Genomic DNA, 14,656 nt, shown 5'->3' on the forward strand with positions numbered 1-14,656 from the left:
TGATCGTAAGCAAACCAATTAAAAACAAAAAGAAAAAAGACAGTTGAAAGGCTTTCATGGATGGGGGGAGGAAAATAAGAGTAAAAAGTAATAGGTTGCTGTTGTTTGGAATACCACTGAGTCCCTGAAACCCTGGCCCACCTCACAGTCTTTGCTCTGCTCAGACCCATTGCTACAGACACTGTGTTGGGATTTTCCTCTCTTTCATTAGCCCTCCATGTTTCCAACAAAGACGGGTGCCTCTTACAACATGCCCAAAATACATGAGGCAAAGTTTCTCCATCCTCGCCTCCAAGGAGCACGCCGGCTGCACTTCCTCGGTCCTCGGGGACGGGTTTCTTCTTTGGCACGCCGTGGTATAGCCAGCACGCTTTGCCAGCACTGTGATTCAAAAGAACAACACAGTGCCTGGTCCTCTGTTATCCTCACAACCAGGGCTGGGCTTCCGTCCACGTCACTGTGTCAGTCCATCGGATTAATCAAGCAGTGTTGGTAACACAGCATAGTTGAATTTACCAGAAGTCATTAGAGTGTGTAGTTCAGATCTGTTCATCATACACTATGCCAGTTTTATCACAAATTTTTTTAAAAACCTTGAAGGAAATACAAAAAGCAGATGTGGTAGCTAGAATTATTCAAGTAGAAATATTCAGGTAGAAGACAGATTTGAAGTATCTTTTTAAAAGACTAGAAACTCGCCGGCATACCAGAGATGACATGGACAAAGAGAGCAGTGGGGTCTCATGATAGATCAGGACTGACTAAGCTATCATGACAATCACAGCCATTATTCATTTGGAATTGATCAGACAAAAAGCACTACACTAAGAACTGAACATATTTTCAGTCATTGCATTCCCCACTGCTGGGTTCCATCAAGTCAGCTATATAACTCATAGTGTCTGTGAAAACACATTTGAATCTTGTCCTATCCTGCACCATCCTTGCCACCTCTGACGTTCTCCAGCCCATTGTCACAATCACTGTGTTCACACATACATCTTTTTTTAATTTTTATTTTATTCTATTTTATTCTCTCTCTCTCTCTCTCTCTCTGTGTGTGTGTGTGTGTGTGTGTGTGTGTGTGTGTGTGTACCATCAAATCAGATCTGACTGGTAAAAGAAGAGAATGACCCTCCTTCTCCAGCAGAGCATCTGGTGGATTTGAACCGCATACCTCTGGGATTGCAGTGCAAGTTCTTGCTACCAGGCCCCCAGAGCTCCCTTCATACATTCATCTTGTTGAGGGTCTTCCTCTCTTTCTCTGACACCCCCCTCTCCTCTGCCACCTTTTTCAGTACGATGCCTTTCCTCAAGGACTGGCCCCTCCTGACAACGTAACTAAAGTATATGAGACCAACTTTCACCATCTTTGCCTCTAAGAAGCACCCTGGTTGCCCTTCCACTGAGACAGATTTGTTTGTTCTTTTGGCAGGCCATGGGATATTCAGTACTGCTCTCCAACCCCACAATTCAAAAGCTTTGATTCTTCTTCTATCATCCTTATTTAATGTGCAATTTTCAGATGTATAGGAAATGGTTAAAAATACCGTGGCGTGCATCAGGCATAACATAGTCTCCAAAGTGACAGCTTGCCCGTTAGCACTTTGAGAGGTATAACATCCCCAGCAAAACCTATACAAACCAAACTCACTGCCTTCAAGTCAATGCCAACTCATAGCAACTCTCCCTTGGGTTTTGAGGCTTTGAATCATGGGAGAGACTGCCTATCATTCTCCCATGGAGTGCCTGCTGGGTTTAAACTGTCAACCATATGTTAGCAACCTGGCATTTTACGCACTATGCCAGCGTTCCATACAACCTATAAAGTAAAAGAAACTTCTCTAGATCACACTGGTTGTTGTTGTTGTTGTTGTTGTTATGTGCCGTCGAGTTGTTTGTGACTCATAGCGGCCCTATGTACAACAGCCCTAAACCCTGCTCTATCCTGCGCCAACCACACTGCCTCTGACACACCCATCCCGATTACCCCAGTCACTGAATCAATCCACCTCATAGAGGGTCTTCCCCTCCTGCACTGTCCCTCCACTCTACCCAGCATGTGAAAAAGCCAAGACCTGACTCCAGGCTGTAGGTCTCTGGAGTCTCATTCTTCATCTCCTCTGCACTTGCCAAGACCACCCTGTCCCTGACTCGGTTGAATTTGAGCCTTCTCCACAGTGCCCTGCCCCTCCTGGCCTTCTTCCTCTGTTCTCCTATGCAACTGCTGTGTGAGCAGCCATCCCATCAAGCAGTGGGGGCGTTTTACCTCAAGCTGGCCTCGGATTCAGCTCAATTCTTCCAAGTCTGGCTCAAGTGCAGGTCAGAAGATCATATTGAATGAAGTAAGGAGAACAGAAGGGGCCTAGGTCACAGGAAAGGTATCCAAGGAGGGCCCCAAAGGTACTGAGAAGACAGTATGAGGAGTGAGACCTAGGACATGAGGGGGTGAAGAGGAGAAGCATCTGAGCATGAGGTGAACTGCTCTGTGTTCAATTCTGTAATGGGATCTTACAGGAAGAGATCCGAAAGGTGTTCAGTGAATCTTGAAAATTGGGGATGACACGTGGGTCAGTTCAATTATTTTGGTTATATGCTAACTGTACTGGGTTGAACAGTGGCCACAAAGCCCCCAAAAAAGATATATCTGAGTCCTCACTGCCAGAATAATATGACTCATTTGGGGAGAGGGGGGATATATTTTCAGTGTCTTTGCAGATGTAACAAAACTGAAATTTAGGATGAACCCTGCACCAAATGACTGCTATTCTTGTAAGGTGAGAAAAATTCACAGACACAGACACACAGAGGGGAGAACAGCACATAAAGACAACAGTAAAGACTGGAGCAATTCAACTGCAAGCCAAGAGATGCTGAAACTGTCAGCAACCACTCCAAGCTAGGAGGCGGGAGGAGTTGGCCTTCCCTTAGAGCCTTTGAGAGGACACCCTCTGCTGTTACCTTGACCCCAGACTCTGACCTCCACAACTGTAAACGAATATAATATGTTTTTGTTGTTATTGTTGTTGTAGGCCTCCAGCTAGTGGTATTGTTGGAGGCTGCAGGAAACGCAAACAATGAAGGGGCTTTGCATGATAAGTTTTTTTTCAATCTAACAACTCTGGAACCAGCATCTTAGTGAGGTTCAGAACCGAGTTTTCTACACTTCTTCGACCTTTACACGGCTGTCTGCACTGCAGACCTGTTAGCACAGCAAGTCCCAGCACTGTCACTAACTCAATAGCATGTGTCTTTCTGCTCCCTTCATGTCACACTGCTGGTCCCTCAGATTGCATTAGCACATTAACTGTTGTGGTTATTGCTGCTATGTGCCTGCCATTCAGAAGGGACTCAGAGCTGACACTCCAACAGGCTTTCAGAGGCTGTAAATTGCACAGGAGGACACCGCCCATCTTTCGCCTGCAGAGGGAAAGGTGGGGCCGCTTGCCTTAAGGTTGGCCATGCAGCTCCTTACCATTGTACCTATGTGCAAACCCGTATGTTTGGCTCTGCTTTCAAGAGAACCCGACTACATCCCTGAAATAAAAGATCTTTGGGATGGGAGAGTCTTGGATGACGGCAGATACAGAGGTAGTGTTGAGAGCATATGGTGAGCTAAAGTAGGTCTGAGAGGCTCAAACACTGAGGACAAAGAATCGTGAGTGGTCAGAGGAAAACGCTGTCTTGCAAGTTCAGAAACCTGCCTTGGAATGCAGGCCCCACAGATCTTGCACTTGACCTTTCTCAGCCTCAGCTCCTGGCTTGTTCTGTAAGGACAACACAGTTACATCTCAGACGAGCCTGGATGGATGATCATATGACAATCCCTTGAGGTGCCTGACAGCACACTGCAAGCTCAGCTGATAGCAGCAGAGGCTGTTGTGATTGCCTTAATTATGAGACGGCTCATAGTCATGACACACAAGTCTGCTTGGATGGGTGAAGACCGTAGGAGTCATGCTCACTCCAGAGAATCCAAGGCTGCTAAGGAAACCATCAGCCACCCACCAGCAAGTCGGCCTTCAGTTAGATGGACCCAGCGTCCAATTAAATGGTGTTTAATTCCAGAATCTCCACACGGGGGCAGTGTTGGCCCAGGAGCAGACTGCTGGCCGGCAGACGCCAAAAAACATTTGGCCAACTCTGCCCGCTTATCACCCAGCAGAACTTAACTGCAGGAGGCAAAGTCTGGGTGGTGGCCTGGCACACTCATTTTACAGGTGGGTGAGCTGAGACCAAGAGCTGGGATTCTGAGCACAGCTCCAGCATAACTAATTTACAGATCCTAACAATTCGAGAGTCCAACACGTCATAGTTCTGTGATTTTTACCCAGAATTCTATAATCTCATGGTTCTAAGACTGAGTCAGTGGCTCAGTGCTTGAGTAGTTTTGAGATTCTGAGAGCTGGTGGTGTACTTGTTCAATCAGTCTTTGGTTGAAGAGTTCCAGCATTTCACAATCTCATTCCTTCACCACTGAGGTGGAACTGATACAAAGCTGATCCTTCAGTGGGTTTCCGGGAATGTCAATCACGCAAGAAGAGACAGCCCATCATCCTTGTGTGCAGCTGCTGATGGAGTTGAACCTCCAGAGAGGGGACGTCTTTGGGTTAGTAGCATCATTTCAGAGCTACCTTGTCTCTACTTTTCTCTAGGGAGCCCTGGTGGTCTAGAGGCAAGATGCTGTGCTGCAATCTCGAAAGCACAGGGTTCGAGGCCACCAGACACTCTGTGAAGAAGGATGGGCAATCTTCTCCTGTGCGATTAGCTGCCTCTGAAAACCTGCAGGAGGGTCAGCTATGGTTGACAGTACACAAACACAGCTTATCTCTGCTTAGGATGTTAAAAATCCATGACCGTTCCCACATCTCTCAGATTCCATCTTCTCCGTGTAGAAATCCATAATTCTCATATTTTCAGATCTCCCTCAGGGAGGGCAGGTTCAAAACAGATGGATCTTTCTGTAAGAGTGTCATCACTCATGCCTCCTACATGGCCTTACCCTTAGTGAGGGAAGGAGGGAATTGGAGCTGGGGTGCCAACAGAGAAAGACTTGAAGTCCAGAGCTACAGAGAGTCGTCACATGAACTAGAGAGCCGCTAGCTAGATACTACAATTTGCCCACCAACAAATGAACACATGGTTTTGGTGTATACAGGGCATTATTTCAACAAGTGTTTGTGGGAAGTCTGCTGCATGTCATCATCCAAAAACACAGTGGGCATGTGATACTGGGATGATTTTGCATTGACAGATAATCTCTAAGACGTACTGAGAGGAAGTCTGTGGTGGTGGCGGGGTGTGCATGAAGGGATCATAGAATGGGGTCTAGGACAAACTTCCTTCTTTTCCCCCCCAGAACAAATTTCTAGCCCGTTTTACCCCTCATTCTGTGCGGCTTCATCCTGTCCCTAGTTTTCCCTGTGCAGAGAAGGGTCTGATTTAAGCTGCAGTCACTTCCACAACATTTGATACAACCTTATTAAAAGTAAGAATGGCATTCTATGGGTCACGTGGCCAGTAGGGGAAAGATTCCACTGTGGAGCCATACCTTAAGACAGACTGGATTCCTTCTCGAAGGGTTCCCCAAATTTCTACAAATATTCCCTCTGAGACACCAGCACCAGAGGTCTGGGCCAACATCTCCAGAACCTCCATCCATATTTCTTTGGTTGCTCCATTTTCGGGGTCTCCAATGAAGCCAACACAAATGCCTACACTTTCTGACCACTAAGATTCAGACATCCCTTACCTCCATCCTGGAACTCTGGGGGTTTGTTTTTGGTTTTCCATATTCACGACCTTCCCCAGGTGATCATGGGGCATAGCTTCCTGTGCTATGGATCATAGCTTTCTGAGTTCTAGGTCCCAATTTTTTATTCAGAGCTCAGAGGAGCTTATTTTACAGAGATCCATAATGTACAGAGGACAATCAGAGAGCCTGCAGATCCAGTCTTGGGTGTACTTCCTCTGGGCACACTGCCAAGGTTGTTCCACCGCATGGACTGTCCGTTGCCGTCCTGTGAACACTGGACTGCAGGCCTTTCTGCCTGTGGAGTCCTTGGCAGAGTGCCGGGCACCAGTGGGCACTCATGATCGCCCTGGGCACCAGCCACGCACAGGATCTGTAATGAGTCCTCTGATCCAGTGGCCCACCTCACAGGTTCTAAAGAACAGAGAGGAGGGACCTGGGTCGGAGTAGAGGTCGATATTTTTAGTTGCCACAAATCAGTTTGGAGTCACGATGATGCTATGTGTGTGGCGTATAACTGTGTTCCAGAGTTTCTGAGGATGAGACATTTGAGCAGCAGATTGCCAGGCCTGTCTTCGGAGGCCCCTGTGGATAGGTTCAAACTGCTAACTTTCCAGCTCCTAGTTTAACTATTTGCGTCGCCTCAGGATTCCTTAGCTTTTAAAATATAACTAATTACAAACTAGGGGCGTTCTGGTGGCCTAGTGGGTAGAAATGCAAAGGCAAGTGGTTCAAATCCACCAGCTTCTCCTCCTGTGCAACACACAGCCTCCGAAAACCCAGGGGAAGGTCAGCTACAAGTTAATTCTGACTTGACAGCACCCAACAACAACACAGGAAGAGAAATCTGGACTTATTAGGACCAAATACTCACGTCCCAGATTAGATCTAGAACAAGAACAATCTGAGATAGGTCAGCACAGGGTTGCAGGATGATGTCTGTGGACTGGTAGGAAGGGACTCCACTGAGAGGAAAGAACCATGACACTGGAATGTATTGGTTCAGCCAAGAAGAGAGGACAAGCCAGAAGTCTAGGCTGACAGTCTGAACAAAGGCTATGGTAGCAACTGTATGCCATCAAGTAGGAACCAACATGTAACTGGCCATTCGAGGGGGTTTTCAGACTGTAAATCATTCAGGAGATTACCCATCTTTCTCCTGTAGAGCAGCTGGTGGATTAAAACTGTTTACAAAATTGAGAAGAGTATAGGGCAGGGATGTGTCCTGTCTCCATACCTTTTCAACCTGTATGCAGAACAGATTATCCGAGAGGCTGGGCTCTATGAGGAGAAGTGTGGCGTCAGGATTGGTGGAAGATATATTAACAATCTGTGTTATGCAGATGACACAACCCTGCTTGCTGAAACTGAGGAGGACCTGAAGCGCTTGCTGCAGAGGGTCAAGGTCTGCAGCTTTCAATATGGATTGAAGCTCAATATCAAGAAGACAAAGATTCTCACCACTGGACCAATTGGCAATATCAGGATGGATGGTGAAGAGATTGAGATTGTTAACAGCTTTAGTTTGCTTGGCTCCACAGTCAATAGTCTTGGCACCAGCAGCCAGGAAATTAAAAGATGTATTGTGATGGGAAAGTCACCTGTTAGGGACCTCTTCAAAGTACTAAAGAGCAATGGTGTCTCCCTGGAGACTAAGGTGCACTTGAAACAGTTATTGTCTTTGCAATCACTTGCTATGCATCAGAGAGGGGGACAATGATTAAGAAGGATAGAAGGAGAATTGATGCCTTTGAGCTGTGGTGTTGGAGAAGAGTATTGAATATACCATGGATTGCTAAGAAAACAAACAGGTTCATCCTGGAGAAGGTTAAACTAGGCTGCTCCTTGGAGGCAAGAATTCTGAGGCTCCATCTAACATAGTTTGGACATGTTGAAAGGAAGGACTGGCCCTTACGGAGGGACGTCATGCTTTGGAGGGTGGGGGGATAAACGCAGGATATGAAGACCCTCTATGACGAGGATTGATTCAGTGACTGGGGTAATTGGGGTAGGTGTGTCAGAGACAGTGAGATTGGCACAGGATAGGGCAGGGTTTAGGGCTGTTGTAATAGTGTCGCTATGAGTCGCAGGTAACTCGATGGCACATAACAACAACTTTTGGGTTGGTGGCACAACTCTTTAACCAGTTGGCCACTGGAGCTCCCTGTGGTAGGAACTGGAAAGAGGGAAAAGATGGAGTAGGCAGAAACCCAAATATATGAATTACACAAAAGCATCATATGATGAAAACCACATGACCTCCCTCGCATAGCCAACAGAATCACACAGCCCTGGTTCTACCACCTGAACCAGTCCAAGCTCTCTGTCTGTTCCCTAACCTGACAAATTATGACCAATACTCATGTCCTTGCTCTGGTTGCCTAATAAATAAGGAGTTGAGCTGTCAACCCAAAGAAAGCCAGTTCAAACCCAACAGCTGCCCTGCAGGAGAAAGATGCGCAATGTCCTCCTGTGCAAATGGGGTTTATAGCCTCTGAAAACCCACTGGAAGGTTAGCTAGGAGTTGTTTCTGACTCAACCATGTATTTACAAAGAACTTGACCCTGACTGGCCTGTGCTAGCCACTAAGTGGCCCCCAGCAAGAAGGAGCAGAGAGAGCACTCCACTGATCACGTAGACAGTGAAATACGTGTCAAGAGCCAGGCAGAGCAGACACAGGTCAGAAAGAGTGGCCCATTGCACCAAGCTCGTGTGCCACGTACATGCACGTACACATTTCCCTGGCTGCACCTTGTGGGCTTACCCTGGAGCGCTGCCCCAGGAGCCACAGCAAACTCATGGGGGTTGTGCAGAATACTTGAAATGTTCAAAGTGGGCACAGCACTGTACATCCTGTCAGACACCTATGAGTTGGAGGGAATTCAGATTCCAAATTTGGTCCCAGAATAGTCATTGTTTTAAAAATGTTTTCAATTTTATATTGGCTTGCATACAAAATTCATATACATTGTGTATCCTTCATGTACATTGTGTTTCACACCTTCCTTCATTCACATTGTGTTTCATACTATCATTCCCATATGGTGTGTTTTATAAAATTAATTACCGTTTATCAATCCATTCAGTTGTGGTTGGACACTTGAGCTGTTTCCATGTTCTTGTGATGGCGAATACACTGCTATGAACATTAGTGTACAAGTCTCTGTTTGTGTCTCCGTTCTAATTTCCTTGGGGTGTATTCCTAGTAGTGGAATAGCTGGGTCACACGGAGTATCTATGTTCAGCTTTTTGCGGAAATGCCAAACTGCTTTCCAGAGTGGTTGAACCATCTTACAATCCCACCAACAGTGCATGAGAGTCACTGCCTCTCCACACCCTCTCCAACATTTATTGCTAGCTGCCCTACTAAACTTTGCCACTGTTACTAGCTTGAGATAGTATCTCATTATAGTTTTGATTTGCATCTGTCTTATTGCCAGTGATTTGGAGCTTTTCTTCATGTGTCTGTTGGCCATCCAGATATATTCCTATGTGAAAAGTCTTTCCATGTCTTTTGCCCATTTTGTAATTGGATTATTAGTCTTTCCCTCCAAAGTCTCGTAAGGACAAATACTGCATAAGACAATTATAAAAACAGAAGAATAACAAGTAAATCATGTATGGAGAACCAAGGGGGAAGGGGTAGTAACAGCGGGGTGAGGATGGGTAGCGGCAAGATCACAGGGTTGCACAACTTGGAGGGTGGAGGGAGGGGGTGAAGGCAATGGGACAGATCTGGCAGGAACATGAAACATAAAGAAAGGGGGGGATCTGCAAAAATTTTTTAAAATAATTACCATTCATCTATGCTTACTATTATCCCATCTTTTCACGTCCCCAATGGATCTTCCCTAATTCCATCACTCCCCCTACTCCACTGACCAAATTCTGTTATTCTAGTGATTTCCAATCTTCTCCCCAACCCCCAACACTCCACCTCTCTGTCTGCCTCTCCTTCCCCTTTTGGACTTTTATCTAGCACCTTACTAGTTATCCTTCCATTTTTATAATGATGGTCATATAATGTACTATTTGTCCTTATGAGACAAGTTCACTCAGCATAACGCTTTCTAGATTCTCTCACGTTATCATTGCCCCTCAGTGCTGATAGTATGTGAAAGCACCACAATTTCACAATGCATTTGTTTGTTGATGGACATTTGATCAGTTTCCATTTTCCATTTTCTTGCTATTGTGAATAATGCTGCTATGAACAAACATGTACATACGAAACAATTATTTTAAAGCTATCCTTGCTTGTGTGAAAGTGAGCCCTGGTGGCCTAGTGGTTAGAAAGTTGGGCTGTTAACCTCAAGGTGGCGCCTCTTTGGAGGTTTGACTCTGCCAAGGGCTCTGCAGAAAAAATGTGGGCAACTTTCTCCTGTGTCATTTACAGCCTCTGAAAATCTGCTGAAGGGTCAGCGATGAGTCAGTCCCAACTCAATGGCAGTCAGTAAGAAAGTTACTTTTGTGAGGCGGGGTTTTAGCTGTTACTTGAGATGAAAAGGAGCCTATGGTGGTACAGTGGTCACGCAAGAGCAACTGAAATTGCTAATTGAATGATCAACAGTTCAACACCCCCCAATTCGCTTTTCTTTTTGAAAAAAGAAAAAAATTTTTCATTGTTATTCAGTCCCTCCCCCCAAGTCCACTCTACTATGCAGCCTTCATTCTGGACTCAGATCATAAGAAAGCTTGCTTTTGTGTTGTCACTCCTCATAGGTGAATTATTTTTTCAAATAACTACTAAAATGTTAGGATATAAGTAACTGGTTGCTACCAAGCTGTTTGGGCCAAATTGTTTTATTTATATATGTTGTTATGTACCACTGAGTCTGAACCAATCCATAGCTGACCCGCCAGTGGGTTTTCAGAGGCTGTTTGTTAGTTAATCACATGGGTGGAGACGGCCCATCCTTCTCCCACAGACAGCTGGTGGATTTGAACCTTGTGTCTATGGGATTGCAGCGCAACTTCTTGCCATGAGGCCATCTATAAAGGATTTGTATTTACTTACTTGTTTCTCTACCCTCAGTATATAATATACCTATTTTTTCTTTTTTTCAGTTTTTTATTGTCTTGCATAGTCATTCATATACATTATGTTTCATTCATGTAACTTTTATTTTATGCAATCATTCATATATTGTGTTCTGTATGATTGCTCTTGATCTATGTCTCGTACACACATGTGCGTGCCTGCGCACTCACACACACACGCAGACAGACTTCGACAAGGAATTTCTGGACTGAATCACGTAGCTCTCATGGCCCTCTGACCACTCACCAGTCTCATTGCCCAGAAGCCCCCAACTCCAGTCCTCAAAATTCTCTCTAGCCAGACCACTCTCCTTCCTCCCAGCATCCCAGTGTCCTTTTTTGCTCAAAGGGGAGAAAGGAAGGAGATAGATATTATATATATATATATTTAAGTGCCTCCTCCTTACTCCTCCTTACTCCTTACCTCCTCCTTACCAGCACAACCCCCACATGACACCTGCCAGGCACCATCTAAACACCCACAGCTTCAGAGAGCAAATCAACCCAAGCTGCCCCTTGCTGGAAGAGGGGTCACCCCTGAGCAGACACCTCCACAGCCCCTGTAGTGACACGTTCTTTCACTGCTAGAAGGGACCATCTCTCTGCAGCTCCAGGTAAGGCAAAACCTTCTTCCTTCCTCCACAGCCCCTCCAGGGGCATCAATAAATGGATAATTTTTTTCAGGAAAAGCTCAGCTCAAGAGTCAGCCAACAGCTCCTTCAGGCCTTCTCAGATTACATCCATCACCATGGCCCTGCCATCAGACAGTCCTTGCTTTCTCTGCTGGCCACACCAACCTCACTGTAACTGGCATTGGTGAGAGGTGTTCCGTCGGCTGTTTGGCAGATGGAAAGAGCCTTGAGGACAGTATATTCACCCTGCAGCAAGGCGGGCAGAAGTGGCCCTGTGATCTGTACCTCAGGCTGTGGTGCAGGGGCCAGCCCAAGCTCCCGGGAAGGAGCAGCAGAACGTGGGCCGTAGCCTGATAGAGCCACGCCAATGTCAGTTCAGGTAAAGAGAGGAGACGAGCTATTACATTTGTATCCTAAAGGCAAGGTACAGACTTTTAAGCTGGGGAGATGAGGATGAATCTCACACATTCAGAAAAGAAACATCCCTCTCCTGAGTTCCTTTATGTCATCTGGGCACTGACCTTCACTGACTGACTGTCATCAGGCCTCCACCTTCAACTCTGGGTTTTGGGGGGCGAGGAATGGGCAGGAGGAACTCTACCTCAAGCATAGTGGTTTCCATTTCCTTGTCAAACTCTCTGTGACATATGTGGTATCCAGAAAGAGGAGGCAGGACCCCTATACCCAGCAGATCCCTCACTGTACGCTTGCCTCTAGGTTCCTAGGGGCTGACAGCTCTGCCACTTTTCTTTCTGAGGGCCTGTTTCACTGCAGCCTGCCGCCTTCTCTCTGAATGCCACTCTGCCCCTGCCACCTTCACACTGAGCTGGTCAGGAGTCCAAGGTTTGCATAAAGACTGCAAGGGGTGACTAGCACTTCGCATAGTGCCCAGTAGGCAGGAAGGGGCTTGATAAATTGTGTACAGAGGTGGTTTTGGACGCTAGCCCAGCACCATCATGAAGCCTCCTCTTTCTTGTCTGCTTTCTCTGCCACTGCAAGATTACCCTGAAGACAAGAGGCGACCTTGCTCTGCAGTGGGTTCCCTGGCATAGGGTGCCCTCCCTTGGGAGTGGCATGGTGCCTGGGGGCTCTCGCGCCCCACCAAGCATGAGCCCTTCAGCTCTGTTTCTCCCTTTTATCATCTGCAGAATGAAGAGACTATCTGTTCTCAGTGTGTCCAGGGCTCACAGCCTCGCCCACCTGCTCACCACCCCATCGCTGTCTAGGTCAGGGGGAGGGGGCCTGGAGGTAAGCCTGTGAAGAGAAGCAAGCAGCAATGCCGAGACTTCGCAGGTGGAAGGTCTTCAACTGGGCTTGGAAAGGCAGGAAGGAGAAGACACACCTGCTCCGTTTTTCGGGTTCCTTCATCCTCCGGTGGGCACAGCCACCCCTCCTTTGTATGCAGAGTCAGCAGCCCTCTTGGGGCTCCCTGTACAGGCACTAATCCTCAGGCCCCACAGCTGGGGAGGCAGGGGCGGGAGTGCCTGGGGCTTGGCCCCCACCCCGCTCCCACAAACAAGCCCAGGTTCCTCCAGTAATGCTATAATTGGGTGGGATTTTCACTGAGAGAGAGGGAAAGTCCAGAAGAGAGCGATGAGCCAGCTCACCCTCCCTCCTTCCTCTAGCTCATTCCAGAATTTTCCCCTCCTTCTCTCTAAAGGTGGGGGACATACAGTGACTCAAAGAAGGGGCAGAGGGAATGGGGCCTGCATAAGCTTAACTGGCTCCAAAGGCTCATAGCAAAAAGGGAGCTCTCCTTGAAAGAGAGCACTTCCACTTCCCTGGGATGAAGCCCCCAGTGTGAGCTCTGAGGGGCTTCCACCATCCTGAACCTAGCAGTCTTCCTTTGCAGAAGAGTAAACTGAGGGAGTGAGCCCACAGGGTGCTGGGAATTGCTGCCTGCTTGCCCATATTCCTTGCCTGGCAAAGAAACCTTTACAGAACCTTTCCTTGTAAAGCCTGGGGCTCCTACCAACAACACAAGAAGAGACACCAATGATTTCGAACTTCTGATTTATGGTAAAAGTTATTCTCTGAGGAGTGGATTCCTCGAGGTGACAAGTGGACTACTGATAAGCAAACAGCACCCGCGGTTGTGAGAGATGTATGAGGCCAACCTAGTCAAGAACAGGAAATGATGTGTAAAGGGCTCTATACAGATTACTATGAGCTTGGATCCAAGTGGGAAGTTGAGGGAGACGTCCTTGCTTTTGTTTGTTTTTCCTCCAAGCAACAAAAACCCCTCAAACCCTTTTAAGTCTGCAAACGAACATACAAATGGACATGGAGATAAGGGCTGGACTAGGAGAGAAGAGCTGGTGAGAGTTCAGCGCAATGGGCATGAAGTCATTCCCCTTCCTTACCTCCTCTTTCCCCATCAGCAAAGTCAGACCGCTTACCCAGGCTGGTAGACATCCTCCCAGCACGCGAGAGGTTAGGGCTGTAACCAGCCACGAAGCCTGCAGTGCTAACCGCCTATCAAACTCATCCACTGGTCGCCCTAGACTCAATCAGGCTTTAACTGAGACCGGCCCTGCAGGGCCGGGGACGCCGCAAAGCCTTGCCTGATGGGGTGTGTGGGAAGGGCCCACAAGGACCTGCAGGCTTGTGGCTACATCTTCGACGCCCACCTGAGAACGGGGTCGGGGGTTGGGGGCGACAGGCAGCCGAGGCGCGCGGGCGGCCTTGATGCCCTGGGTGAGGGCCTGGCCTCTGGCTGACTGGGCTGAGTGCCTTGAGAGGGTACTGCCTTCGCCAAATGATCCAGCACCCCCCCTCCCCAGGCAAGAAGATGAACTAGAGGGATCTTCAGACAAGCCAGGATAGAGGGCCAGGGAATAAGAGGTTGGGGCGCAGGAGGCAGTGTAAGACCGAAAAACGGACGGCGCAGTCCAAGTTGATGGCAAGGCGCAAGGGACTTGAAACCCAGGGTGTGGCTGGGAGCCCCGAGGGGGCGCAAGCCCCAGGCGCCGCCTGCCGACCACACTGTTCTGTTCCCACTGCCGGGGCAGGCCTGCCGCCAGCCCACCTGGCTCAGTACAGCGCTCGGAGACCACGTACATCGTTCGCTTGCACCCTCGCGTCCAGCCACCCTGTCCGCACCCGCGCGCCCCACCCTCGCGACACCCGCACCCACGCGCACTCCGTCCGCACTCGCGCACCCAGGGCACCCCGTAGACCAAAGCGCCCCACGGCACAGGAGGGGCCAGAGACGCCACCGCTGCAGCTCCCA

The 14,656-nt window shown here is 48.0% G+C and overlaps 1 protein-coding gene across 1 annotated transcript in view; it reads right to left on the reverse strand.

Annotated features, from left to right (window-relative positions):
* The window catches only part of LOC102848843, a 98,097-nt gene extending 84,258 nt beyond the window's left edge, over window positions 1–13,839 (reverse strand). Inside the window, exons 1-2 of the mRNA XM_006894034.1 lie at window positions 13,788–13,839; window positions 11,595–11,774 (exon numbers count right to left, since the gene is read on the reverse strand). Of these exons, the coding sequence (XP_006894096.1) occupies window positions 11,595–11,774; window positions 13,788–13,839 (232 nt within the window). The remainder of the gene's footprint in view (window positions 1–11,594; window positions 11,775–13,787) is intronic.
* Window positions 13,840–14,656: the final 817 nt, after the last annotated feature.

The sequence above is a fragment of the Elephantulus edwardii genome, unplaced genomic scaffold, assembly GCF_000299155.1.
Source record: "Elephantulus edwardii isolate Elephantulus edwardi_28Jun2011 unplaced genomic scaffold, EleEdw1.0 scaffold00133, whole genome shotgun sequence".
Lineage (NCBI taxonomy): Eukaryota > Metazoa > Chordata > Mammalia > Macroscelidea > Macroscelididae > Elephantulus > Elephantulus edwardii.